The 26,597-nt window shown below is 38.0% G+C and overlaps 1 protein-coding gene across 1 annotated transcript in view; it reads left to right on the top strand.

The window, feature by feature from the left end:
- UNC5D (unc-5 netrin receptor D) overlaps positions 1 to 25,639 on the top strand; it is a 68,037-nt gene extending 42,398 nt beyond the window's left edge. Inside the window, exons 9-16 of the mRNA XM_051640750.1 lie at positions 500 to 877; positions 2,443 to 2,527; positions 7,154 to 7,322; positions 8,840 to 9,067; positions 12,260 to 12,409; positions 13,961 to 14,125; positions 15,821 to 15,999; positions 18,198 to 25,639. Of these exons, the coding sequence (XP_051496710.1) occupies positions 500 to 877; positions 2,443 to 2,527; positions 7,154 to 7,322; positions 8,840 to 9,067; positions 12,260 to 12,409; positions 13,961 to 14,125; positions 15,821 to 15,999; positions 18,198 to 18,402 (1,559 nt within the window). The 3' untranslated portion in view covers positions 18,403 to 25,639. The remainder of the gene's footprint in view (positions 1 to 499; positions 878 to 2,442; positions 2,528 to 7,153; positions 7,323 to 8,839; positions 9,068 to 12,259; positions 12,410 to 13,960; positions 14,126 to 15,820; positions 16,000 to 18,197) is intronic.
- The last annotated feature ends 958 nt before the right edge of the window (positions 25,640 to 26,597 follow it).

Raw genomic sequence — 26,597 nt, forward strand, 5'->3', positions numbered from 1 at the left:
AGGAGAGGAGACCTGAGGGTTGAAATGAAAACAGATTCAATAAAACACCAAAACTTGGATTAATAGACTCATAGAATGGTTAAGGTAGGAAAGGACCTTAAAGATGATCAGGTTTCAACCTCCCTGCTGCAAGTAGGGACACCTCATACAAGACCATGTTGCACAAGGCCAATACTAATACTAAAACCAAAGCTGTCCTCAGGAGCAGGATGATGAGTGAGCCCTTGAGAGGAGACGGCAAAGGAGGAGCCCCATGCTCAGCAAACCTCCCGCTTTACGGTGAGGCATGGGCTACCCTGGTAGCCAGCTCAAGTCAGTGGTCATGGCTATGCCCCTCCCTGCTTCAGCTCCTGGCTGACTCCAAACAAACTGCTTATGGCCTGCACACCATGGCTGGCCTATGATTCTATCCCAGAAAAAACAGGACAAGAGGTCAGGAGATTTCTGATTCAACGTATTAATACAGTAGCTAACTATCTGATCCAATTCATTCTACCAGGTAACTCCCTGCTTTTGAACTCATCCATGCAGCCTGACTTGACAGTGAGCAGAACATACAGTGGACCCATCTGCCTGCAGGATCCCATGGACAAGGAGCTAATGACCGAGTCTTCACTGTTCAACCCGCTGTCAGACATCAAAGTCAAGGTTCAGAGTTCATTCATGGTGTCCCTAGGGGTTACAGAGAGGGCTGAGTATCATGGAAAGGCACATTCTGGAACTTTTCCTCATGGGAATAATAGACCTTTTGGTACAATACAGGCTAGAAACAAGGCTGCATATATACAGAACCTGTCTTCTATTTCAACAAGAAGTGAATTGAAGACAACTGCCATTTTTGGACACCTGGGTGGCCGCTTAGTGGTTCCAAACACAGGTGGGTAGATCTTTTCTCATTAAAAGCATATAAAATAATTTTAGACCAAATTTATTTTGCCTGGTGTTGAGTTCTAGTTCATGTTTCATAAAATGGGTACTTTAAAAGGTTACCAACAAAAATGTGGTCTCTATTTAGAGAAAACTGGTAACTATATAATCCAGGGTACAATATTTAGTGTACAATCATGCACAACACAGGGAATGTATTAATTTCTTCACAGATTTTTTTTATGTTCAGCAATGAAAATTACAGAGGCAGAGGCACTAAGTCAGTTCACTTGTCAATGAAGACCCTCACACTATATATTTAGCTGCTTTATATAGAGATAGTCCCATCAATTATATTATTTAAATACACATTTTGTCTGCTTGCAATTTATGTTTTTCCTTCTGCCTATTTAAGTAAGATCAAATTTCCTAGCCAATTGTAAATTACACTGCAATCATGTTACTACTTAGCTGAGGTCCTGCATTGTGTGACAAATGCAAATTAAGATACAGTTCTCATGTACTGAGTATGCTATACACCAGTTTAATTTCCCTGGTAGCCACTGGAAAGAATCCTTGTTAACTTCTAATTTTTACTAGTGAAATAAAAATAAAATCATATCACTTGGATTCACTAATTATGTATATGAACAGAAAAGCATGGTAATATATTGCAAATGCAGATTATTTGTTTAGATGGTCTCTCCATTTAAGATTCCTTGTGATCTTAGAATTAACAAATTTGAGTTTAAAGTTAGAAAGAGGCAAAGAGGTTTCAAGGAAAGTTTAAACCATGATCATGTCTTGTAAAACATGGAGCTGTGCAGATGGCATAGTGTACCACTAAGAGGCAATTTGTCAAGTAAGACTGAAAGAATCAACAAATGATTGAAATTTTTTCATACCTGGCTTCCCAAAACCGGCAAAGGGTAACGGAGCAGCTACCGGAGGCACACATTCTTTTGACTGTATTTATTATTTAAAAAAAAAAAGAAAAAAGAAAAAAAGAAAAAACAGGAAAATAACTATTAAATAGGGCACTCACAAGATGTTGTTCTGCAGCTGCATCAGGTAAAGCCTGTCAGGATAATGAGACCATCAAAATGACTGGGATTACAAAGCACTTGCTGGAAGTCTTAAGGAATCAAGTGATGGCCCCTTTTGTTTTCATAAATTATTCCCTTTGTGTAAGCAGTGAAGTAGACAAGGAGTCTGCCTGTACCCAAGGATGAAGAGAAGCCTTCAGTCACATCTAGTGAATCCAGTGTCATTTAATGACACAAAAAATTGGGAATTCAACCATTCAAGAGTTCTGTTGGAGAAAGAAGCTTTTAGCCATGTCAGTCTACATAATTCCAGGCTCTAAGGCAGTTAAATATCAGTAACTGGGTATCATATTAGTAATGTGTTTTCCTTTCATCTGGCAGTGTCCTCAGAACCGCTGTTTCGGAGGAGCATTCCGCTCTAGTAGATGGCCTTTCTAGGTCACAGAAGTTAATCAGAATGAGAGGCCAGTTGTGCCCTGTTCTTTACATCCAGTGCCTTTCCCACAGTTCTGCCTTTGCTGTTTTGCAGGAGTCAGTTTGTTGATACCACATGGGGCTATTCCTGAAGAGAGTTCGTGGGAAATCTATCTTGCCATCACTCAGAAGGAATCCAGGTAAGAAGTACATAAAAAACTACACGCACATCCTGTGTAAATGTCTCATTCAACGGATTCCTTGTCAACCCTGTCTTAAGGAATGGAATGTGCAAGAGTCACTCCACATCACTCCATCTGCCCTGCTGCTGTGACCACACTGCTTTGACATGTGCTGTATCTGCATAAATGACAGCAAAAATTATCTTTGCTTGACACTTCTGTGAAAGCACGTGGAATTACTGCAAATGTTGTTAAAAAATGGGCCACCTCAAGGAGACTGATGTATGCCAAGTGCTGAATCCCGAGTCTATGATTTTATCTTCTTTGATTTGTAGATGTGTCACACTAGTCTAGTAGCAGCACATATTATTTCATAGTTCCTTGTTACAGAACCTTTGTGTCCATAGCCTCTAATAATATGCAGACAACAGGTTAAAATTCCTTCTCTACCTCACCAGTTTGAGTGACCCTATAGTATGTACTTGTTATGTCATGACAGATGTTTAGTAGCCTAGATGATGCAAATAATGAATGCTCAGGACCATTTATTAAATTATTTTGTTTTATAAATCACCATTAAAATCCCCGGATGGATTTGCTAGCACCAGCTGATGAACAGTAGAAACTGAACTGCACTTTGATTCTTGGGGGTTTATTTCAACACTGCATCTAGTGGGACAGGAAGGTGATGTTTGAAATACTGGTGGTCTCTCACAAATAGACAAGTTAGTTCTCTGAGATTCTCAAGCTTTCATCTCTGTCATAGTTATTTCAAAGGCAAGAAGGAAAAAAAGGAAACAAATAGAAGTTGCTCTGCAGTTCTTAAATAACTTTCTTGGCTTTCTCAGACAACCCTTTTTATATTCCAAACAGAGTGAATAATCTGTAGTCTATACTCTCATTGGTTATTTAAGGATATTTTAAGGAGACATGGGTCACAGGTGAATAGGGGTTCACGGGTTAACTCTCATTCCCAGTGCTTGTGCGAGGGACAGTTGTTCAAAGTTGTAACCAAGGGCAGGTTTGTACAGCTGGAGACAGGAGAGCTGGTTCTAGTTCTTTACAGTAGTTATAGCTCTTATCTCCCTCACTTTAAATACACATCTAGCTAAAAGCACCGAAAAATGGTGGGTATGTCTGAGGAGATGTGGAAAGAAGAAAATAACTGCATATTCAGTGAATATTTACTTACAATAACTGATAGCCAAATGATTGCTGGAATTGTCCTTTAAGAACTGAAAGATACAGAGCTGCCCATAAATTTTAAAGCCTAGAAATATTTTTAAAAACTTAAAAGTGAAATCTATTTTTATTTTTTTCTCTCCTCTGATATCTGAACTCCTTTGTGAAAACTTTCATATTCCATCCCCATCTGCTGCCATAGTTTTTTGATCATTTTCAATGAAAGATTAAGATATGTAAAAAGGAGGAAGATAAAAAAACAAAACCAGCTGTTTTATCTGCAAGGGTTCTGCAGACATGAATTAAAATAGGTTAATTAAAAACAAGCAGCAAATCTTGCCTACTCTCTTTCTTTTTTCTGTGTAGGCAGAAGCAGAGGTAGCAAACCAAAGCAAAGATTATCACAGGGAGATTTTTCCTTCTTTTCTAAAGTGAAAGTCTATGAAGTGAGACAAAAGCAAACATTAATTTATTTTTTTCCATCAAAATACTGCATTTTTCTTCACAGAGTTGAGGCGAGATTGATGTATTTTTCACTCATCTGGACTGGGTGAAGTAAACCAGACATTCCCAGCAGCTGCAGACTGCACCAAGGTGTGGGGAGGCTCCTGCCCTACTCGAGGGTGGGAGGCAGTGCCAGCAGTTCAGAATTATTATTACCTGATTTGTACGTGTGTATGGAAGGTACCAGGGAGAAGCACTGAGCCACACTGCAGAGCTGCTCTACAAGCACGTGGCCTGTCATGCAGACATCCCAAAAGTGTAGGTGACTGTTCATCTGGACAGGCACAATGCTTGGATGTGGATGAAGGGTAGAACAGTGGATTAGAGAAAGAGGATAGGAGTTACAAGTTGAAGATGTATCACTATTAACAATGAACTACCTCAAGTTATAATTTCTGAAAGAACCCTTGTCCATATGGTAGTGGGTGGAATTTAATACAAAAGTTAACCAGCTGAACAGATGCATACAAGCAGGAAGTCCTGTGTTCTTGCAGAGATCTGAACTCACCATAATAGGTACCATATGTGTGACAAAAGAAGGATGATATTGTTCAGATTTATTTAGGACTAGGGGGTTAGATGTCACTTCTCATCTTCCTTTACCTTTTGAGGTAGGTTGGTATGAGAGGCACATTAAAAGAAACAGAGGAACAAAGATGATACAGGATCTGATAGAACTATGCTGAATTCACTGTTACTTTGTAATGGGGGGGGAAAAAAGCCTGTCTGTGCCCTCCAGATACTGTGATGAGATAATCAGTTGGGTTTTGTTTAGATTCATACAATCCTCTGTGGAATAAAAAACTCACTGTATCCTAAACAGAAATCAAATTAAAGTTTGAAAATTCTTCAGTGTCTCATGTAACTGAACAAATTAGTGATGGAATGGTAGTCCCTCCAAAAGGACACTAAACAAAACATTTTTAGGGACACAAATATGGGTTTCACTGCATAGATCCTCTAGGATGACTCTTGCAGCTAGAATTTTAAGGAAATCATATATATCATCTGAGAAGTGTAGCAGTGACTGGTGTTAAGTGATGGTATTTTGTGTTTTCCTAGCAATGCAGGAGTTGTGGAAAGCTTTGTTATTCATAGGCAAAAGCAGAAGAAAGTAGTTTTGCATGAACTGGTTGCTTAGAGTAGTCACTGTGATGCCAGGTCAGCACAAGACCCAGTCTGTAAAGGTGTCTCTACAGGTGGTGAGGCTGCTGTGCTGCAGCAGAGCCTGCAAGCACGGTCTGCTCTGTGGTCTCTGCCCTCCCTTCCCCTCTTCCCTGTGGCTCCAGAGGAACCTGGCAGCTGGAGTAGAGGCTGTGCTTGTGCTTTCATTGTTTTTTTTTTAGCTTAAGAATCCTACAAACAGAAGCACTGAGGCTTAGGGAGCATTTCTTATATTGACACTTGAAAAAGAAAAAGCAGAATTGACCTTTTTTGTTAGCAAGTTCTGTCTTCTTTGTTCACTCCAGTTTTCATCTCACAAATACTTGTACATGTAGTCTTTAGTAAGGGATGTCAGTGCAGTTGTTGGAACTTTTCAAGCCTTTAGCAAGAATGGTATTTTTAACTGCATTTTTCTGAGCACCTACTAGTAAAGTTATACTGAGAGTGCTACCCCCAGGTGATGTTAGATAGAGTTTTAAAGGAATTTTGCAGGATGGGAATCTGATTCATTTAAGTACAGGGCTACACATAAGAGTGCCTACATGACTGCTAAATTTGCTGAAATGTATTCCTGAAGTCAGCTTGGGTAACTCAGAACTCATTGCACAGGACAGCCATGAAGCATTGGGCTCAGCATAGACAGTGTGGGCTGGTTTGGTTGTTGCCAGGCTGCTATTGCAAAGCTCTTATGGGCAATGTTGTGGTTAGTGGAGGTACATCCTAATTTTTAACAGGGATTTTCTACTTTTATATCTTGGGGTTTTTATTATACATCTTATTTTATATCTTGGTTGAGATTCTTCCCATTATTTTTACCTTGGAAACACCATTTGCTCTAGTTTTAGGAGTAGTCAACCTGTCCAGTAATTTAGAAGCCAAAAATTGGGACCATGAAGATGAAGGATTACAGTGAAAAAAAACAACAAAAAACAGGGCAAGATGTTTCCATAGCTAACTTCAATGTCTCAGAAGAGAGTCTCATCCCCTTTGTCACTGGTGCTGCACAGGTGTTTATTGTAAGAGGCAAGATAAACACATTTATGTAGGACAGGGTTAAATTAACATTTTAATGAAAAGAGAAGAAGATTCTTGTCAGGTGCTTTATCTTTGTAACTTCTCAAGCAGTTAATCTAACCAAACATAAGTGATTGCATTCAGATTATTCCCTAGTCTTCAACTGTGCTGATGGGATCTCCACTGGCCATAATGGAGCCCACATGCACATTATCTACTATGCAGAGTTCTAAATTTAAGCAAAGCAGCTCTGTCCCTGATGTCTGCTCTAAGTTTCCTAGCTTGTTCATTCTGCAGAATATAAATGTGTTTTCAAACCAGGCAGATCACACTCAATCTGGAAAAGATTTATGAGACTGTGTTTTTAAACCATAATTTGTTTTATCTTCAGTAGTGTGAAAATATTGTTGATGACAGTGTTTGAAGGCAGAATTAGATGGGAATGCTACCAGCTGGTGCATAAAGCAAGGCTTACTTGTGTAGAGTCAGTTTAGTGTTGTATTTGGTCTAAGCAAATTGAAATGTATTTTAAAGACCAGAATCCTAAACTGACCAGCCCATAATCTGAGTAGAAGAGGCGGAATAGTTTTGTTTCAGCTCCAGCTACTGCTACTATAGGAAAATGAGCACAGTAATTGTCTTGCTTGTCCTTTTCTGTAAGAGATGAGTGAGGTACTTAGTTTTTAACTAAAATATTTTGAAATTTGCAGTTAAACAAATTTTCACTCCTTATTAAAAAGAGTCTGACGGATGTTACTGTGTTTCCTCCCCTACGCAAAGCATACAGCCAGAAGGCACAGGTGTTCTTCTAGGACCAGAAGTAACTTGTGGGCCCTCAGATTTGTCTGTCAGCACTCCTTTTGCCTTGACGATACCACACTGTGCACAAGTCAGTTCAGACCACTGGAATATTCACTTGAAAAAAAGGACACAGCAAGGAAAATGGGAGGTAAGTTCAGACCTCTGCTCCCACTTAAGAGGTTGTACTAGCAATGGAAAATGCTTGCTCTTACTCATGCAGGCACAGGTCAGGGATTATGTAATTGATAGAAACAGACATCTTAAACAGATAAACAAAAATATTTTGCATTTTGTTAAGAAGCAGCTAAACAGTTTTCAACTATTGTATCAACAGGTGCATAAAAGGGTGAACTTTTATGTCTAGCCCGTGTGACATGAGAAAGTATTCATTTTCTCAGATCACTTCATAATGAAGCCAGTAGTCACTTAGTTTTGAAAACATTGTTTTGATAAACTGTAGGTCCCAAAGAGACTCATGTCAGAACAGATCATTATAACTACACATGAATATATCATGACATAAAGTTATGGAACTGGTTAAAAATACGCACTTCAGTTTGGTTTTTCGTTGTTTTGTTTGTTGGGTTTTTTTTATTTAGAAGGATCTTCCTGATTTAAAAATTCTGTCTCTTTGTGCGTGTCATTAAGTTTTGTGCATTTGGGACATGTGCATTTGATAATTTTTGTCTGTCCACCAGCATTTTTTTAAGTCAGTCCACTGGCCATCTTTGACTGAAACCACTTAATAGCAGCAGTCTCAAACACACTCATCTTTCTCCATCACTTGGGGAGACAGCCTACTAATAATATTCCTGAAGAGATGGCTAAAGCATGAACTGAACCGTTCCTCAACATTACAGAAATCCACACAAGATAGAAAGGTGCTGAATTTCCCAACTACGAAGTGTTTGCTGTACATGCTGTCAGAACTACAGAACCAGTTACTAGACACAAATCCATAGTCAATCAGATTTTATCGCACTGCTGCTGGAACTATTTAATTCATTGCATCATGAGAGGAAAAAAACAGTAGTTAAAACATTCATTGATACCATAATTCACTCTATCCTTTTCTTCCTCTAAACCACTATGTTGTTTGTTGCTCTTGTTTAAACCATGTCAAGTTCAGCTTAGTTTTCCTACTTTAAGTGCACTCAGTACTCAGTCAGCTCCATTAGTGTTGGTTAACTAAGCAAGAGTGGGATAGTTTTTTTATGAAGGTAAACGTAATCGTAATGGATCTTCTGAAAGGAAGCCAAATACCAACTATTCAAGGTTTGCTTAATTACTTTAATCTTCAAGTTAGTTTCTTAAGCTTGCATTGGGGGAAAAAATAGGTAGAAAGTCAAGAGCACTTGAAAAAGAGATGCTAAAATTGCTTGCGCATTATCATTATTATTATATATGGTAGACATGGAATTCTGTATAATATATATTGTCATAAATCCTATTGCTGACTCAGGCCTAAACTGGGAGCGTTCATTCTATAGACAGTCTGACTTCTGCCCTTCCCTGAGGTCAGCATGAGTTGACTGACTCTCAGAAACACTTTCCATTCCAGCAGAATGAAAATAACAAATAATGTGATTATTCCTGTTGTCAAGGCCTATTGATTTTTTTTTAAAATTTATTTTTTATTTTTTAAACTTGAATTTCATTTTGCAGGAAGTGATGTCTATGGAAGAGGAAACTACTTCTTGCTACTGCCTGTTGGATCCTTATGCCTGTCACATTCTCTTAAACAGCTTTGGAACTTATGCTCTTATTGGAGAACCGATCTCTGACTGTGCCGTTCGACAGCTGAAAGTCGCGGTTTTTGGCTGCCTGTCTTGCAATTCTCTGGATTACAGTCTGAGAGTATATTGTATGGATAACACACCTTGTGCATTTCAGGTAAATGGTTTCCCTTCATTAATTTGGTTTTAGTTACTTTTCCATAGAATAAAAACATCCCTCTATTCCTGGGGATAGTCCCTGGATAACAGCAATAATGCAGAACTCAAAACGAATCCTTTATTCTCATCCTCGTTCTACTGAGAATTAGAATTCTCATTCAAATATTTTATATTTTATGCTACTTGCTGCATGACTCAATTCTAAGTCCCTTAACTTCTCTGCACTGTTGTTTCACTTGTGTTTTAACACTCCAAGAGCTTTAGGACAGCTAAACTGTCTGGTTTTTGCCAGGCAGATGGAACCCCCCCCTCTGCCCCTATTCCACACTAAGCAGAGGTCCCATGGCCGTGCTGAGCACAGCACGAGGCAGGAGCCTGGGCTCCAGGCTTGGGCTGCTGCCTGGCACAGGAGCACGCCTGTGTCTGGAGCAGTGCTGCTCCACTCCCACTCCAAGCAGAAATGTAAGTCGTTATCATTTGATGTATTTATCATGCTCATTCCTCTTACGCTGTCAGTAGTTCAGGATTTCCTCTCCTTTTTACGATTTGAGCAAGAATAAAAGGATTGCCTCACCATCTTTTGTTTTTTTAAAAAAATGAAATTATAATCGTGCATTTCCCCTTTGAAAAAATAAACCAAACACACAAAACAATCCTCAGTGGCAATTAAAATTAGCATGATTTTTCTACGTGGTATTCCAAGACAAAACAAGGACATTCACTGGCTTTTTGCAGCCTTAGTAAACTCAGAAGCTTTAACAAAATGGTTTTCTTTTGGGAACTGAAATTAAGACAGTTGTGACAGATAAATTTTTCCTTCCTTTTCCAGTCATACAGAATAGAAACATGAATCTGAATGAAGCACACACTAATCTCTATGTGCTTCTAATAAAAGGAAAGCTACTGAAAGGATTGTTCAAGACTTACAATAGCTTTGTAATTATACCTTTTATTACACACAATTCTTGGGCTACCAGTATTTTCTCAGATGAGACTGCCTGAAACTCAGAGGCCCCAACTCCTCCCTGGGCAATTGTGAACACATACAAGCAGTGCTGAGTCACATGTTCAGTTAATGCAAACCTGCACTGTCTGATGCCTTGGGCCACTCTGCATCAATTATGCTCTCCCAATACACCTTGAGTATTGTGCAGCAGGTTTATAAAAAAAATTAACAAATCTTTGGAACTTTTAAATATAGAGAACAAACAAAGAAGAAGAAAGGCTTATTTTTTTCTTAATGCACATTAAAATAATTAAGCTTTCAAAGTTACTTGTCACTTCTGTGTAGAAAATTCTTAGAAGAATAATTACCAGTTTTCAGCATTCACAGAAATTAGAACAGGGTGTTTGTACATAATGAGACAACTGTGTATTTATGAACCTATGCTTCCCTTAAAAGCATGCTGCATCCGCTTCATGCTAGTGTAAACACTAAGTAGTAAACATGGAAAATACAGATTATTTTGGATTAAGCACCACAGTTGGGCTTGCCAGGTTTTGTTTGACACAATTAATTCTTTGCAGTGCAGTCCTCTGTGAGGTACACCTTTGTCCCTATGTGATAACTTACCTTTTCTAATACATGATTCTGCAATTCCAAGTGTGTTGGGAAAATCCTAGCTTTTAAAAAGATAGGAGAACCAAGTATTTTTTATTTTGCCAGTCCTCCTGATACTGATGGAATTCAGGACCTCATGCATTATTAGAGCTAGAGCAGTATTTATAAAACATTTTAAAAAATTCTAAGACATTCAGGAAATTTTGAAAATAGTTATCAAATAAACTACTCCCTTTGCAGTTGAAAATGAAAACTTGAAATCTCCCTTGTTATTCCTTCTTTCATATAAACTCAGTCATTAGGAGTTAAACTGAATGCCTGTGAATTGATTCATCATAGAAATCCATTATTACAGTTTCAGAAAGCTCTAGCAGTCATTATATTTTCAGAAGGTCACTGATTCTAGTAGCTATTCTAAGAATAACTTTGCTACTGACAAACACTAAACCTCTTCAGTGTACACAGATTTTATATAATTTATGTGGCTAAAAAAAGGTCATCTTTAAAGAGTGCTTGCTAGCTGATTTTTTAAGACTTCTGCAAGTTTTTCTTTCTCACTTGTTTTTTTAGTGTAACAGTACAGCATTTTTTAAGCACACGTAGGGGTGATTTTTTACTATTATGTTTTAAATTCAGAGAATTATATGAGGATTTGGGCTGGAACAGATCTCTAGAGGGCTGTAGTGCAAATTCCTGGTCCAAGTCAGCCCATTCAAGATTGCCTGGGGTCTTGTCCAGTAATTCTAAAAATGTCCAAGAGAGGACAAATGAAACTGAACCACTCTGTTTAATGTGTACACTTGGGGTGTTTCTTTCTGTGCTCTTTAAAGTCCTGAGAGTACTTACGAACTTTATTTGTAACTGAGTAGATGATTCACCAAGTGTGTGTTGTTTATCATCTTCCTCTTAGTCCATTTAGTAAATATCTCACTGAGCTTTGTATGTCAAGTGTTTAAGGAATACTAGGCACAACCTCTAGGGGTTTTTTATTCAAAACCTTAATTAAAATACCACGTAGAGTTGTGTTACTTCAGAACAGAAGATAGGCTAAACTGCAATGAAGTCACAATTTGTCAGGTTTCCATTTTCCTCCCCATAAGGCAATAGTTTTACCTGGAAATGGGCTCCCACAGCCTTGATTCCCTCTTCATGCTGATGATGGAGCATGCTCTGGGTATTGAACTGCTGGTAAATTTCTCCTTTGTGATAGTGATCCTGTGGGACACAGCAAAATAGTAACAATCAAATGTGAGTAACTTTCAGTAAAAAAGGAAACTGGCTGACTTTGACCTGAGACACCAAAATGTGAAGACAAACACTACTGTGTTGCAATACCCTTAGAGTGTCCTCCTCCAGTTCTGTGCTCCCAGTGTGATGTGGGTGTTGATACTGAGGTAGCCAACAAGAAAAGTCAGTGACAGCAGTGCCACCGTGACATACAGGGAAACAGAGCTGGCCATGCTTAACCAGCCCTTTAACTCCACTAATAAAATGAAACTGCCAATGCCCATCATCTGGCCCATGAGAGAAATACTCCACTGCTGTCCCTCATACGCTGTAGGTGAACCAGGAACATTTGGTCTTTGTTCTTAATGATGAAAAAAACTCCTTCCTTATCTGCTATTTCAGGAAGTGGTTTTGGATGAAAGACTCCAAGGAGGACAATTACTGGAGGAACCAAAACTTTTGCATTTCAGAGGGAATACCTGCAGTCTGCAGATATCTGTCCTTGATATCCCACCTTTCCTTTGGAGAATTAAACCATTTACTGCATGTCAGGTACGTGTCTCTTTTACTGGTTTTCATTTTAATTCAGAGGAAGTGAGAACTTTCACTGCTATACGCATAACCCAAACAAGAAAATGAACCCTTTTATTTTTGAAAGGTGTGGGTTTAATCTATTGAGTGTGCAACAAAAATGCTTTATGATTTGGACAAATACAGATTTCATGTATAACAGAATGCTTTAATTTTTTACTTTACAAAAATGCAAGCTTGTTCATTTCAGTAACCTCCACCAGAAGGCCTGTATTCTTGTTAAAATTTATCACTCATTAAGATGTTTTTTCTATCTCTATCATTCTGATTTCACTACGAACATGTAGCTGAAAATGTTCAAATTACAGAAGGTATATACTGAGAATTAGAACTAAGGTGGAGAAAATTATTTTTTCTGTACTACATTAATGAAAGAGGCTGTTGAAGATAGGCTTCAAGGCTTGAACAGATGAAAAACAGTGACATCATGTAAAACTGTGGCACAAAAGCAGTAAATGGCAGGTGCTAATCAGAATTTCTCTAGATTATGTAAATGCATTTGTTTGTCCTGGCCACCCTGCAGAAGCAGATGCTGAGTGCTTGGCATCCTTCCCACTATGTTCACAAGTAACTAGGGGGAACCCTTAAAAACTGGTTGGGTGTTAGAGCAGGAAGAGGCTTTGACAAGCATGTTAAAAAGCCAGACAGGCACCTATGGGGGCTAAAAGCAGCTGTCTTCCTAGCATCTTGTGTCTCTTGGAGGATCCAGTGTCTGTCTGTAGCTATGAGATGATTTACATTCCCTCTGTCTGCTAGGAACTTAATTATGAAAACACTTCTGGAATATTTTAAACACTCATCATTCCACCATGCCTTGCTCCCCCGTATTATGTTTCATAAAATTCTTTTCAGCTGAGTGATTCTTCCACTCTAAATGAAAGCAGAGATGATTACTCTGGAAAAATCTAATTACAGTTGCTCCATGTCTAATATTTTGCTAATGTTTTCTTTATCAGCATTGGTATCTTGCTAGTGCAACCAACTCCGGATCTAAATGCAGAGCTTATCATTACCACTTAGTGCATCATCACAGATGGCCTGAGACACTCTTCAGAAGCACTGAACTGCTGTCAGCTCTGAGGCCATCCATACTGTCTATACTTTAGTCTTGACTGTACTTTAAAGTACAGGGTGAGGCTGATCTTTGAAGCTGTGCATTCTCAGATTACCAGTGTATGACTAAATTCTTCAGGGATATAGGAAAGACACAAGCCAAATAAAAATTGCTTATAAGAAGGCAAGAATGAAGCAATGCATGTTTTCTAAGCTGTAAGCTCTTAGGTGAGCTTCCAGATATAAGCTGATCATAAGCAATAAGTACATGGTTTACTTGAGTTAAACAGCTAGTTATGACAAGTGACTATTAGGTCACTCAGTTGTAACCATCAGTATTAAATACTGAAGGAATTACAGCTGCCTATAAGCAGCACTTTTTTTTTTTCCTATTTTTCACAACTTTCTCTGATTCTCCCACCTCCTTCCCTGTTCTTGTGGGATATGTTTCTCCCCCAGGAGGTTCCGTTCTCCCGCGTGTGGTGCAGCAGCCCCAAGCCGCTGCTCTGTGCCTTTTCCCTGGAGCGCTACAGCCCGGCCACGGCACAGCTCTCCTGCAAGATCTGTGTCCGCCAAGTCAAGGGCCACGAGCAGATCCTACAGATCCAGACATCCATCCTAGAGGTAAAGTGTTCTCTCCCCTTTTTGTTTTGTGAAGTTGCTGGTTAGTATGAGACGTCATCCTCCCCATTTTTGTCCTTTCTATCTGTGGAGTTTCTTATGCCCTGTTCAAAACTGTAACAGGTATATAAAGCCTTAGAGATTCCATTCCCAGCAGAAATCAAAGCACAGAGATTCCACAACATTTAAAAAAAAAAAAAATAAAAATTATTTGAGCTGGTGGTAATAGTTTTTTTACAAAAAGTTTTTTAATAGTTTGCAGAGCTCTGAGTTGGAAAAAGACGGACGGCCTGTAAGCTGTTCATCCTTGTATACACGGGACATCTTGCAAGGTCTGTAGCTTTGCTCAGAGGTGAAAGATACCAAACACCTATTCAAGCAAGCTGGTGTTGTGTCCTACAGCAATGAAAACTTCAGCTGCTTATTTTAGATTATTAGATCTTTGTTGATTAATCCAGATAATTACTTGTGGACAAAAGATACATGGCTATTGCTAAATGCACTATGCAGAGAACGCAGCAACTAAATAAGAAAACCACCATCATCATTTTGTACAAAAACATCCTCAGAATATAGCCAAGTGTTTTTCCAGTTCTGTCCACAAGTCCCCAGAACATGTTATAATTCTGTCTTCAAATAGATTTGCTAGTACGGAAGGCTGTCTCATGCCTATCTCAAAAAGTGACTGGAGAGCAAGGATAATGTGACTGTAAAATAAATATATAAATAATAACAATGTTTCAATTCCTCACTGCTTTACAGTTCCATGAACTAACCAGGTAGCAGTAGCTTATCTTTCATGTGCAGGGTATGAAAATCTACTGTTGTTCTGCATATTTAATTCAATCAGTCAGACCATACATCTACAGCATTGCTTTTACATTGCATGGATGACTTTTGGGAAGTGTCGTGTTATATGAAGAGACTGTAGCATCATTGTTATTTAATATTTCTGATGCATTGCACTGAAACTAATAATGCATAGAAATGTGGTTCTATTACACAGATTGGTATAATTCTATAGGAAAAGAAGGCCAGATCTACAAAAGGACCTGGATTCCAAAGAGATTTTTAATATTGAAGAGCTGATGTACTTAGAGAATTTAGGTGGTTTTGTTTTGTTTTTAAATCACAAATGAAAGATTTATGTGTCTATATTTTAGGCTTAAGCAGTTAGATATAGAAACCCCTATCTTTTTGTGGTGTTCTACCTACCAGTCACTACTCTGTTGGACTTCCTTTGTAACCCAAAAATAGTCAAAAAGAGAAAGCTTGTAGAAAAAAGTGACAGTGTTTAAAAAATTTTGATATGTGCTTGTGATGTTCTAGAAGTTACTTCACAAATCAGAAATACACCTCTTAGCTATTTGATTTTTGGTTGTCAATCTGTAAACACATGCTGGAATCTCAGGCTCAGCTTTGCAGCCTTGATACACCAGCAGGTGAGTGTGGGCAGGCTCACTGCAGGTAGATCCTCTCATAGCCAGGCAGCAAAAAGAGCACAGAGCTGTCTGAACTTACAGCTGTTCTCATTCTAGAGGCTGTGTAGAAATCCTGTTTGGATTTTCCTTGTCTAAATAGGAGTGTGTGACAGGACTCAGTGTTACTCTGTTACTGTGCTGAAGAGGCACCCGCACCCCCAAGGCAGGCAGCAGCCTGGTTCCCTGACTAACTGCTCTAATTTTATGTTCTATGTAGAATGAAAGAGAAACCATCACTTTCTTTGCACATGATGACAGCAACTTCCCTGCACAGATGGGCCCAAAAGCATTCAAAATCCCCTACTCCATTAGACAACGAATCTGTGCAACGTTTGACACACCCAATGCCAAAGGCAAAGACTGGCAGATGTTAGCACAGAAAAACAGCATTAACAGGTAATGGAAGGCAGTTTTGAAAGGTGAACATTTACATATGCAATGGGAATATTCTGCTGCTGTTATGGGGTTCTTTGTTTGTTTGCTGGTATTAAACGTGTGCATAGTAATTACCACACTTACTGTCAAGGATGAACTGTAGTTCATACATGCTTTTATATACAGCTAGCTACTGAAATCAGGAACTGCTTTCTCCTCTGAATCAACTCGTTTGTCCTGTCCTACCTGATGCTGGTTTTGAAGGTCAGTTTTTTCTGGACTGGACTTTTTCTTTGTGCACCCACAAGAGTGGGGTCTCAATGAAGTACAAGACTGCAGAAGGATTTTGGCACTGTTTTGTACTACAAAAGCAGTGGTTTAAATGACTTAGGGGGTTGCATTTGCTCTAAAAAATAATCATATGGCCTGTTGTATGGGCTTCTATCTGTGTATTTTGTTTTCCAAAGTGAATTAGGTATTTTGCAGATTTATTTTTTTTTAGGGAAAAGGCATCTCAAATAAATAAAAAAAAAAGTCATGCTCTACAGTTAGAAGTAATAATACTATGATTAGTAAAACTGAGAGATTCTGTATAAAATAATTTACTACTTATTTTGCTTTTTCTGCTTGGCTAAATTAAATTGGTGGAGGCAGTTCACTCACAAAAATATTTTCTGATTGTCAAAAATGCCATAAATATGTTCCCAAGAGGGCAGAGGAATACTTAAATCAAGCAAAGTAGCTTTTCATTGACTTGTTGCTTTGCGTGGGAACCAAAGAAAGAAGTATTCTACAGTCTTGCAGCAGTGAGACAGACAATTCTGCTTTACTTATTAACATTTACTACCTATTTTCAGGCACTTTGATCTCCCAGGGTTTCCATTCCTCATACACAGAGGAAGGTCGAGGAGATTTATTCTTTCTCAGAAAACTGAGAGACAGTGTATGAAGATTACTCTGACTTGCGTAAGGCCAAATTTGTTTTTATAAAATTAAATTAATAGACAAAGGAAGTTGTTGATCAGCTCCAACAACCCAAAATGTAGTTATAAAACTAGATACAAGAGCATAAATACTTGACTTCATAGATTTTGACCTATCCACTGTACAGCAGAAACCATAATATAATAAATACATCACAGTATTTTCCCCATCTATTTCAAAACACAGACACAGCCATACCACTAGTTCTGCTGAAGTCAAGATATGACTTGACAAGAGTAACAGCCTGGCTTTGCTTCCTCAGTTTAGACAATAACCTGTTCTTTCAGTGCACTGAAACTACTCACATCCTTGCTACAAGGAGCTTCTTCAAAGCTGGAGTTGTACCAAACCTCACACACATGCACAAACTGCTCATTACATGTTAACTAACATTCAGCCACCAATGGAGATGAATGTATTGAGGAAAGGTAATTAGGATGTGTGAGAAAAAACACTGTATTGGCCTGGTTTTTACTGATGACTAACAGTCCCAAAATCGTCTGAAGCAAATATTTCATTACCTTAGAGTTTGTTTTAAAAATCCAAATAGTATTCAAGTCCAACTTTCTTTTTCTGTGCTACATGTTCATCCGTTTCTTTCTGTATTTATGGATACATATCTATATGTAATACAAATGCTATAAATAACCCTTGTGCTTGTGAATGTGAAGTTAATGTATTTATTCAGATTATTATGTCCAAAGCCAGTAAGTACAAGGACTTGTAGGGTAATGTGTTTGAGATAAACTCTTTGTTTTACCAAATTCTTTGCAAACATCACCCTTGCAAAGCCCTAAAACCTATGCTTTAATAAAATATATATTTATAAAATAAAAGATGTCATGTCTCCATGTAATCACAAGCATCAGTTTAAGTTATATAATTCTTCTCCCTGACAAACAATTGCAAAGTTTACAAATGATGATTTCATAACTGTCCTGTTTTCTAGATTATATAGGATGGTACTGCTGGCCAGCATTTATGCACCTCATAATATTCAAGTCCCTTGTCTGTTCTCCTACTAAATTCAGCAGGTGACATTTGAAGACTAAAGGCACCAATATGTGTCCTCTTGAGGGTTCCCCCCCCACCTCATCTAAGATCTTGCTGAAGGTTTTGTGTCTTTTAAACACATCTGTAGTGCTAGGCACAACAGAGGGCACTTCAACATCCATGGTAGGTACAGTATGTATTGTCCCTTAACCTTTTTGTTACTCCTTTCTCTCCCCTTTTAGAAATCTCTCCTACTTTGCTGCACAAAGCAGTCCATCTGCTGTCATTCTGGACCTCTGGGAAGCCCGACATCAGCATGATGATGACCTTGACTCCCTAGCCTGTGCCCTGGAAGAAATAGGAAGGACACACTCCAAAATCTCAGACATAACAGAAACTGAGATTGAAGAGCCTGACTTCAACTACAGCAGACAAAATGGACTTTAGTCACTTTTTCTCATTCAAGAACTGATGGCCAGCTTTGACTAGTACACTAGAGATTCTCTATGGCAGGGAGGAAATAAGGGTTTCTGCATAGTGTGTATGGAAACAGACGCTCATTTCTACAATGCAGTTTTCAGTTGGAGGAGCAGAAGCAGCCCTATTAAAAATCATCTCAATAACAAGGAAAACACAAGGTTCTCCCTGTCCTCTCTCATTCAAAATTCATGTTTTAATGTCAAAACTGAAACTACACACTTGTCATTCCTGGGGCAGGAAGGACTGAGAGACAGAGCATAAAAGGTAAACATTATGACATAATGTATTTAGGAAACAGTAGTGCTAATATAATGCCTAATGAAAAATCAACGAATATGATATTGAATATTTAGACTCAATAGAGGTTAATCCTAGTTCAAAGGTTTGTCTTCTCAGGGCCTTGAGTCCCCTTTGTCCTGCATCTCAAACTTACCACACTTAAAGAGTGGATTTAAAATGTCACTTCATAGCATCGTGTTGTCACTTTGTATCTGCTACAGGAAAACTGAAAATCTGGCCTTATACTATTCGTATGTCTTAGGAATTAGAAGATCTCATAACTATTTATATAATATGCATTCCAAACAATTTATTTAAAAAATTCATTCACTTAATTAGTGTACATTTACTGCAGTGCTTTCCTGCCTATCACAAAATAACAGAACCAAACCCTTTTCTGTGACATTAGTGGGTGTGTGACAGAGAAATTTTCTGAAGTTCTCAATCTGCACATTTTCACTTAGTCAAAAAATATTTCTTTGGGTGTGGATTTATATGACCAAATAAAATGCAGACAATTGCCAGCCCTGTTTTAGCAAGTTTACACATTTTTTTATTACTTCATATACTGGAGCTAAACTACCACCAGAATAGCATCTAGCTAGAGAATTCTCAATTTTTATCCATTTAATCAAAAAATATTTTATCACTTCAACTGTACCAAAAAGAGAGCTGTCACTGTGAGTGAGTGTCCTAGTGATACTAGTACCAAATTGGAACCAAACTTGGTACTGGAGCCAAGTATAACCATTATTTTTACTCATATATTCTTTAAAATAAGCCAAGGTGCTCACTAACTGGTCCTAGGGTAGTGTTAGTGACAGGAACACAATCAGTATAAAGCAGGAAAACAAGATTTTAGGAACTTTATGGAAATGCAACAAGATGAAAACAAGCATTCTGGGGTTTTTCCCTTCATGTTTCTCTGAGAGTGATAGGCCACAGGATACCTAGTGTGCAAATCCATAATAACCTGAAACCATTTCTTTACCTAGCATTCCAGTTCTGAAAAGTATGATGAAAACTCTTGATGTCTTTGCTTGTTCTCACTGACCTGAAATTGCAAATTTCGTTGTTTTCCCAGCTATGCAGGCTGGAATAGTCTTAGACTTGTAAATACTTAGACTTTCCCAAACATTTTCTGCACTTTAGTATTTCATAAGAGCTCATGTTTGCAACAGGAAATCATAATGGCTGCAAGCATATTTAAGACAGAGACAAAAATACCAGCTTATTTGGCAGCAAGCTGTCACAGTTTTCAGCAGCACATAGTTCTGTCTGTGTTTGAATTATATTTCTAATGACTTCCAGTCCTCCTCCTCAGAAACCTGTTCTTCATTGGACAAAATGTCATCGATTTGAAAAAACAGGGAATGGCATCCACAGAAAAGTAATGGAGTTTTAGCGAGCTGTTGTTGTCTGGGAAACCAGCTACAGTCTCTCCAGCAGTTAATTTGTTCTCAGCTGCTCCTCAGGTGCAGTTTTAATTTTCAAACTAGCTTAGGTTTGCTACCACAACAAAGAGCTAAGAACTACCCTGCAGGTGCTCTAACATATTCATGTAATTCTGAAGAGCTGTATGTATTTTCTCCTCTTGTTTTTCAAATATGTGCGAGCATATATGGGGTCAAAAAAGCTGCTATATGGAGCTCAGACCTTAAAGCTTTTTCTCAGAAAATGCACAATGTTTTTTTTTCAAGACCTTTTCTGCCTGCTGAATGCACAGTTAAATCTAGAGAGAGAGAAACCAGAAGCTGTCTAGACTGGCTTCCTCCAAATTACATCTAAAGGGCCTTCAGGCAGAAGGGATCTGGGTTGCACAGCAAAATCCATGTTAGATCAAAAATTCAATGAAGTCTAGAGTTGTCTGAGTTAACAAACTGAGAAGGAATAAATGGCAAAGTTTCTTACAATGCCAGAAAATAAACCCTTCAGTTCAGGCCTGAGGTAAGAACTTTACATTGCTCAGTATTGTTGTTTCCCTTTAGGTTCTGTTTCCCTGGTTTTCTTCACTTTTGCTAAAGCAGCTACTTTGTTACTGATCTTCCTTCTTCTTGCATCTGAATCAACAACTCTGACTTTTTGTAACCTATTACTGTTTTGATGATCTCATATTGTTTAAGTGCACTAGACATGCCACAATACCACTTATTTACCTTTTTTGCCTGTAATGGTTTGAAACACTAACCAAGCTGCTCGTTCAGGGAAACGGTGTAACAAACCTGCTTCACCAAGGGAGTTGGTCTGGACCACTGTATCTGAGAATAACTGATACTGTCCTTCCATGAATTGACTAATCCCTTTTGAACCCACTGAAACATGTAGCCTTCACAAACAATATTCGGGAGAAACAAGTGCCACTGTCCTCTTGTGTTTTCTAAGAAGCCCTTCCTTTCCAAGCTTTCCTTAGTTTCACACCTGCAGCCTAACAATTGCACTGGGCTCCCCTAGTTCTGTGTAATAAGGAATAATGAGGACCTGTTACCAAATCTCTTTGTCCATATTGCCCGTGGTTTTACAGGCTTCTCTCTCTGAGAGTGAGTCCAGAATGCCTGAGAATACAGTGACTGACTTTACTGTGCAAATTACTCAAGCTAATATATCCTGAACATCCAGAAAATAAACACTGTGAGGAAAACATGTGCAACTGAAAAAACAAAACAAAACAAAAAAAGATTGAAGTGACAAGGAAGGTATAAAAATAATTAAAAATCATAAAACAAATTCTTGTTTTCCATTATAGTGATGGATATTGGTTGGTAGTAAATGAACAATAAGAAATTTAGAAGTCTGATTGGAGAAATAGGCTACAGGCTTTTTCTATTCCCTTTCCCCCACTGCACCAGTTGACTACCTGATATGGCTGGTACAGACATACCTGTTTTCAGATGCTCTTTCTGTTGTTTTGCATTAGCATCATGGGATTATATTAATAGCACTTAGCACTTTTACTTAGAGAGGCTTATGCCAGTTCTTCTCCCTTTTTTTTATGCACAGTTCCAGTTTTAGAGATGGAGAAATTAAAACAGTTTTTAGGTAAGTGCTTCTGCTACCATATAAATGAGGCAGCCACATGGATTTTGTTACCACTAACAAAGAGTTAAACAATACAAGTAAAAGATGTTAAATGTTTGCTTCCTATTTTCTAGAGTAGAAAGCAGCTGACTTTTGCCAGCTCCCCCAGAAGCCTGCTGTAAGTATGCTTTGCAATAAAGTATTCTCTCAGAATGGTAACTTTGAATTTGTTTGCAAATGCTATATAAATAGATATGTTGACCATTATTAGTGATCTTAATATTCCAGAAGCACATTTTTAGTATCTGTGTTAAAAAGGTTTCTTAGAAATCTGTATACATATATATATTTGATCCAAACTGCAGATATAAAGGAGCATCTGAAGCAGGAGTAGAGGCCAGAATTAAAAATGTAGTTTATAAATGATGACTTTTTAAAAAATAATTTTAAAAAATCTCTTCACAAACTAGAAAGTAAAGGAAAATAAATGTAATGTTGCACACTTGAGATTCCATCTAGCTGCCCTGAGTCTGATATGGTGAAATAGCCATTTTGAGTTTACATCACCAAAGAATCTGCTCTAGTATACTGCCATCTTCCTAAGCACTTTTTACAGATATTTCTGTGCTGTGAGTCATTTAGGACTAATAGTTGCATTTTAAAATGACTTACAATTTTGTCACCAAAATGGGGCACTTCACAGCTCCACCAGACTGCAGCATCGTAAAGCTAATTTACAGTTTTTACGACACTGCTTTTGCAGTCTTACTAGCTTACATTAAAACCCTTTAAGCCAGAAAGAAAGGAACCCTGCTCCGTAGATTTAAATTCAAACTTCATTTACCAGTGCAAGTCCCATAAAACCAAAATGTACTCCCACAAAAATTTTATTGGGCTTTTTGTAATAGATGATATCGACACGATTCTCTTAAAATACAGGGAACTATTTTGTTATTATTTTTCTCTCTGGCAACAGCTGGTCTCCTTCTCTATGGGCGTGTGCACAGCTTGCTTTCAGCAGATCAAGTGAGAAGCTTATTCAGCATAAATCACTAAAATAGGGATCTTGTCATAGGACACCATGGTATTAACATCATGCTAAAGGTCCATTCTTTTTTTTTTTTCACTTGACAGATAGTGCTATGTGAGAGTTTTAAAACATTCAGTAACTGATGAATTCCAGATAATATTTTCCACTACAAAAAATATAGCTTATGTATACAGTGCAGCTAAAACAAGTAAGTAACCGTTGTGGACTTCTGCTCATGATTTGAATTATTTTTTTCCATTCTGTTTCTGTGTATAAGACACAGATTTAAGCAAAGTGCTGCATTATTTCTTGGGTGGTAATTAACTGAATGGAAAACAGGAAATTATTTTTAAGTCCTTAACAACTGTGAATTACCTGAAGATGTAATTCCAGCCTTTCTTTTACTAATTTTAATTATACTTAGGAAGGTCCCCAATTTTTACACAGCAGTAGAGATGGTTAACTTTATTCACTGAGAAACTTTTTCATGTTAAACCTGCTGAAGAGTGTTTTCTATGGGTTGTTCATTTGTGCTATAAGCTTTGGCAAAATTACTCCCTTGACACTATTCCTGCTTCTGAAGAGGCTAGTGGATTTTCTGCAGCAGGGTGTAAAGTGGCACATATATCCTTTCTTGGATATAAAATTATTGTCTAGCTAAAATGACTTAAAATGTAAAGGATTCCTGAGCAAGTCCAGTAACTTAAAATACTAGGTATATAACACCCGGTACCTGTAGCAACAAATAAAACTCAATATGCTGGCAAAAGATCATGAATCATTTTCTAGTAACACACAGTTCAGCCCTTTTCTCTCATTGCCAGTACTAGCATAAATGGTAGCAAAAAATCTCCTTTCCAACATGGACAAAAAAATAAATAAATCACTCTAAGATTAAAGAATCACTTGGAGAATAATTTGATAGTAATGGCATCTGCAGTGCAGAGAACAGAACTGATGTTCTCACTGCTGCAAGTAAAAGAAAAAGCTGTTGGTATCCAATGTTCACTGTTCTGTCCAAAAAATAAATGTCTAGGAATTTGCCACTATATTTTTTTGTATTAGAGGTGAATAGTACAGATTCTACTAGTGCTTCTTGTTTGGGGCTTGGGTGGGTAGGGGTGTGTTGTAATTTTCAAGCTATTTCAAAAGCTGCATTTAAATAAGCTGTTCAATTGTATTGAATAACTGGTTTGTGCTTTACAAGGGAATCCGGGTGAGCCAGGATTCAATGGGCAGCCTCCTCACCTTGCTGTCCCAGGGTAACTAGAGCTGAAGTCACTTGTGAAAATTTAGCTATGGGATAGGGAGATTAGATGACCCATCCCTGATCTGTAATGTAGTTTACTGTATTCTAACGAGATTAGACACCCACCTACTGTAGAACTGTGGTTTTGTCAGCAGCTACTTAGTTTGTCTGCCCCTGCTGTGATAAACTTGGTTGAGAATGTACTTCTGCAGATTTAAAATTACGTCAAACCCTTGTGTTATCTGGTCTCTGTATATAAATCTTACTGTCTAATCCCAAAAGGAGATGTGTAGCACAAAATGAAGTTAAGCATCTTCTGCACCAAGCCTGGTGAAACTTTTTTCTGATATAGCAGGAGGAAGACATGCATCTAACAGTAAGTGTATTTGCTACAGAAAACAATGTTTCCTAACAAATCCTCACTTAGAACTGACCTAGGCTTTGTTTTTGCAGTTTAAAAAATATAAGACTTGGTATTTCCCATAGTGAAATCTGGAACATTAACCTTGTGGTGATGATATCTTGCCAAGCGATACCTTCAGATTTCCCCCATTTGTGCACTGAAGCTGGAGGGGGAGGGAGGAATATTTTCACATGAAGCTCTAGACTTTTGCATTCCCTAAACTTTGAATCTAAAACCCAGATACCATTACTGAACCTCAAAAAGTTCCCCGATACAGCAGGAAGCAGTACACAGACACACACACACACATAGACGTGCCTCATTGGGGATGCGGCATATGTATATTTCTTGTATGTATTTGGGAACAGCAAATTGACATAATATAATTTGTGACTTGGGAGATGTAGCTGCCTCCTCCCACCTCTTAATCAAATTCATGCCCACTGTGACTCTGTGGATCTTGGTTTATAGGGTACAAAAATGTTGTGTACACCCTTGTTAATTTGGATGAAGATGTGATGCTGGTCAGTCTGGTGAGACTTAGTGTTACACATGACTAGAGCTAACTGAAAAATTTCCACTGCATTTTTACCTTTTTAAACTTTTGACCAGTCTTTTGGTAAAAAGGCGAGGGGGGGATTTAAACCTAATAAAATACAAATTTGTAAAAAAGAAAAACCACAAGTATTCCTCTAGAGAGGCCTATTTTCTCTTCTGCTCCTTTACTGTCACAATGAATAGGTTCTGAAATTCTTGGTTCTTGCTCATTTGGCTGAGCATTCTTCCCTCCCCCTGCTCCTCCCCTCGGTTTGAGTGTATTTAGAACTGAAAAAAGAGCAGAGGTTTCAATGCTTTCTTTAGTATGAAGCCAAAGGAGTAGGGAAGAGAGACAGAAGAGCATTAGGTAAAAAGCATGGCCTTGGCTTCATACCACACTTTCTGTGCCTTGTTCTATCAATGTAAATTCTGAATGTTGTACAGTAAAATACTTGGGAAAGATTCCTTGGAAAAGGCTGCACTGGCTTCTTTTTTCAGCACATGTACATATATAAATATATATACATATATATATATTTGGTAATGCCAAACAGCTGTGTTATATTGTACTGAAAAAGTAATAATGGACAGTTTGGATGTTTTCTTGTAGAGTCTGCAAAAATTGTATGGCTATAGACTTTTGAGGATAAATGTACAGACGTAAATTACTGCATATCAGTTATTTATGAATAAAGAGTCTTTTACTGACATCTTAGATTACTGTGTGAGTGGCATGTTAATTTCTGTGATGAAACACGGTGCTCTTAGTGCTTTGGGATGCTTCGCGGGTTTAGGGCGTGCCTTCTATGGCATTTTCACTCTCATAATCATACCGTTACTTCCCTCCTGTTATCTCTTTCCTTGACCAGTCAGACATTATCTTTCTTGACCTGCTTTGCTCTGATTTTACCTTTCCCCCCTAAGCAAACTTCATTCAAGGACTTCAAATGCTCAGTCTTTTCTATTCACTGTTGAGGCATCCAGAGTGGTCACGCTTTCATGAAACAATGTAGAAACAAAAAACATTTTACACTTTTCCCCAGCATTCCCTTCTCCACATAAGTATTTTTCCCATCAAAGAAGTCAAAACTAGACTACTGTTTCTTTATATTATCCTATCATATCATCAAAGTTACATGCAGGTCCTGAAGCAATTCACAACTAGAAAGATACAAATGTATCTTAAAAGCACAGTCACTTTTCCCATCTGTATGAAAATACACCTTTCCCTAGCATCCTGTGAGGTACATACTATATCCCTTCCAAAAGCTCAACATCCAAGTTTTGTCTCAGAAGGAACACATAACTGAAAAATATATGAACAATTATCATCACTCCTGTGAGTAATGGGAGTTGCTGGGATGCATATGTTTTCTGAAAACATCTAACTTTTTAAAGGTGCTAATTAGAAGCTGAGGTCTTTTGAGAAATGTCATACCATTTGTGGGTGATGAACATTTCCCAAAGTAGGACTTTAAATTTCTTTATCCACATTTCATATATACATATATATATATATATACACACACACATATATTTTCCCTCTCATTACCTGGAAACATTTGATTTTGCTTCTTAGAGGCTTGCCTGCATCTAGCAATTATTTCCTACTCATTATTATGATCTGCTTATCACAGCCATCTACAAAA

Source organism: Apus apus, chromosome 26 (assembly GCF_020740795.1).
Source record: "Apus apus isolate bApuApu2 chromosome 26, bApuApu2.pri.cur, whole genome shotgun sequence".
Classification (NCBI taxonomy): domain Eukaryota; kingdom Metazoa; phylum Chordata; class Aves; order Apodiformes; family Apodidae; genus Apus; species Apus apus.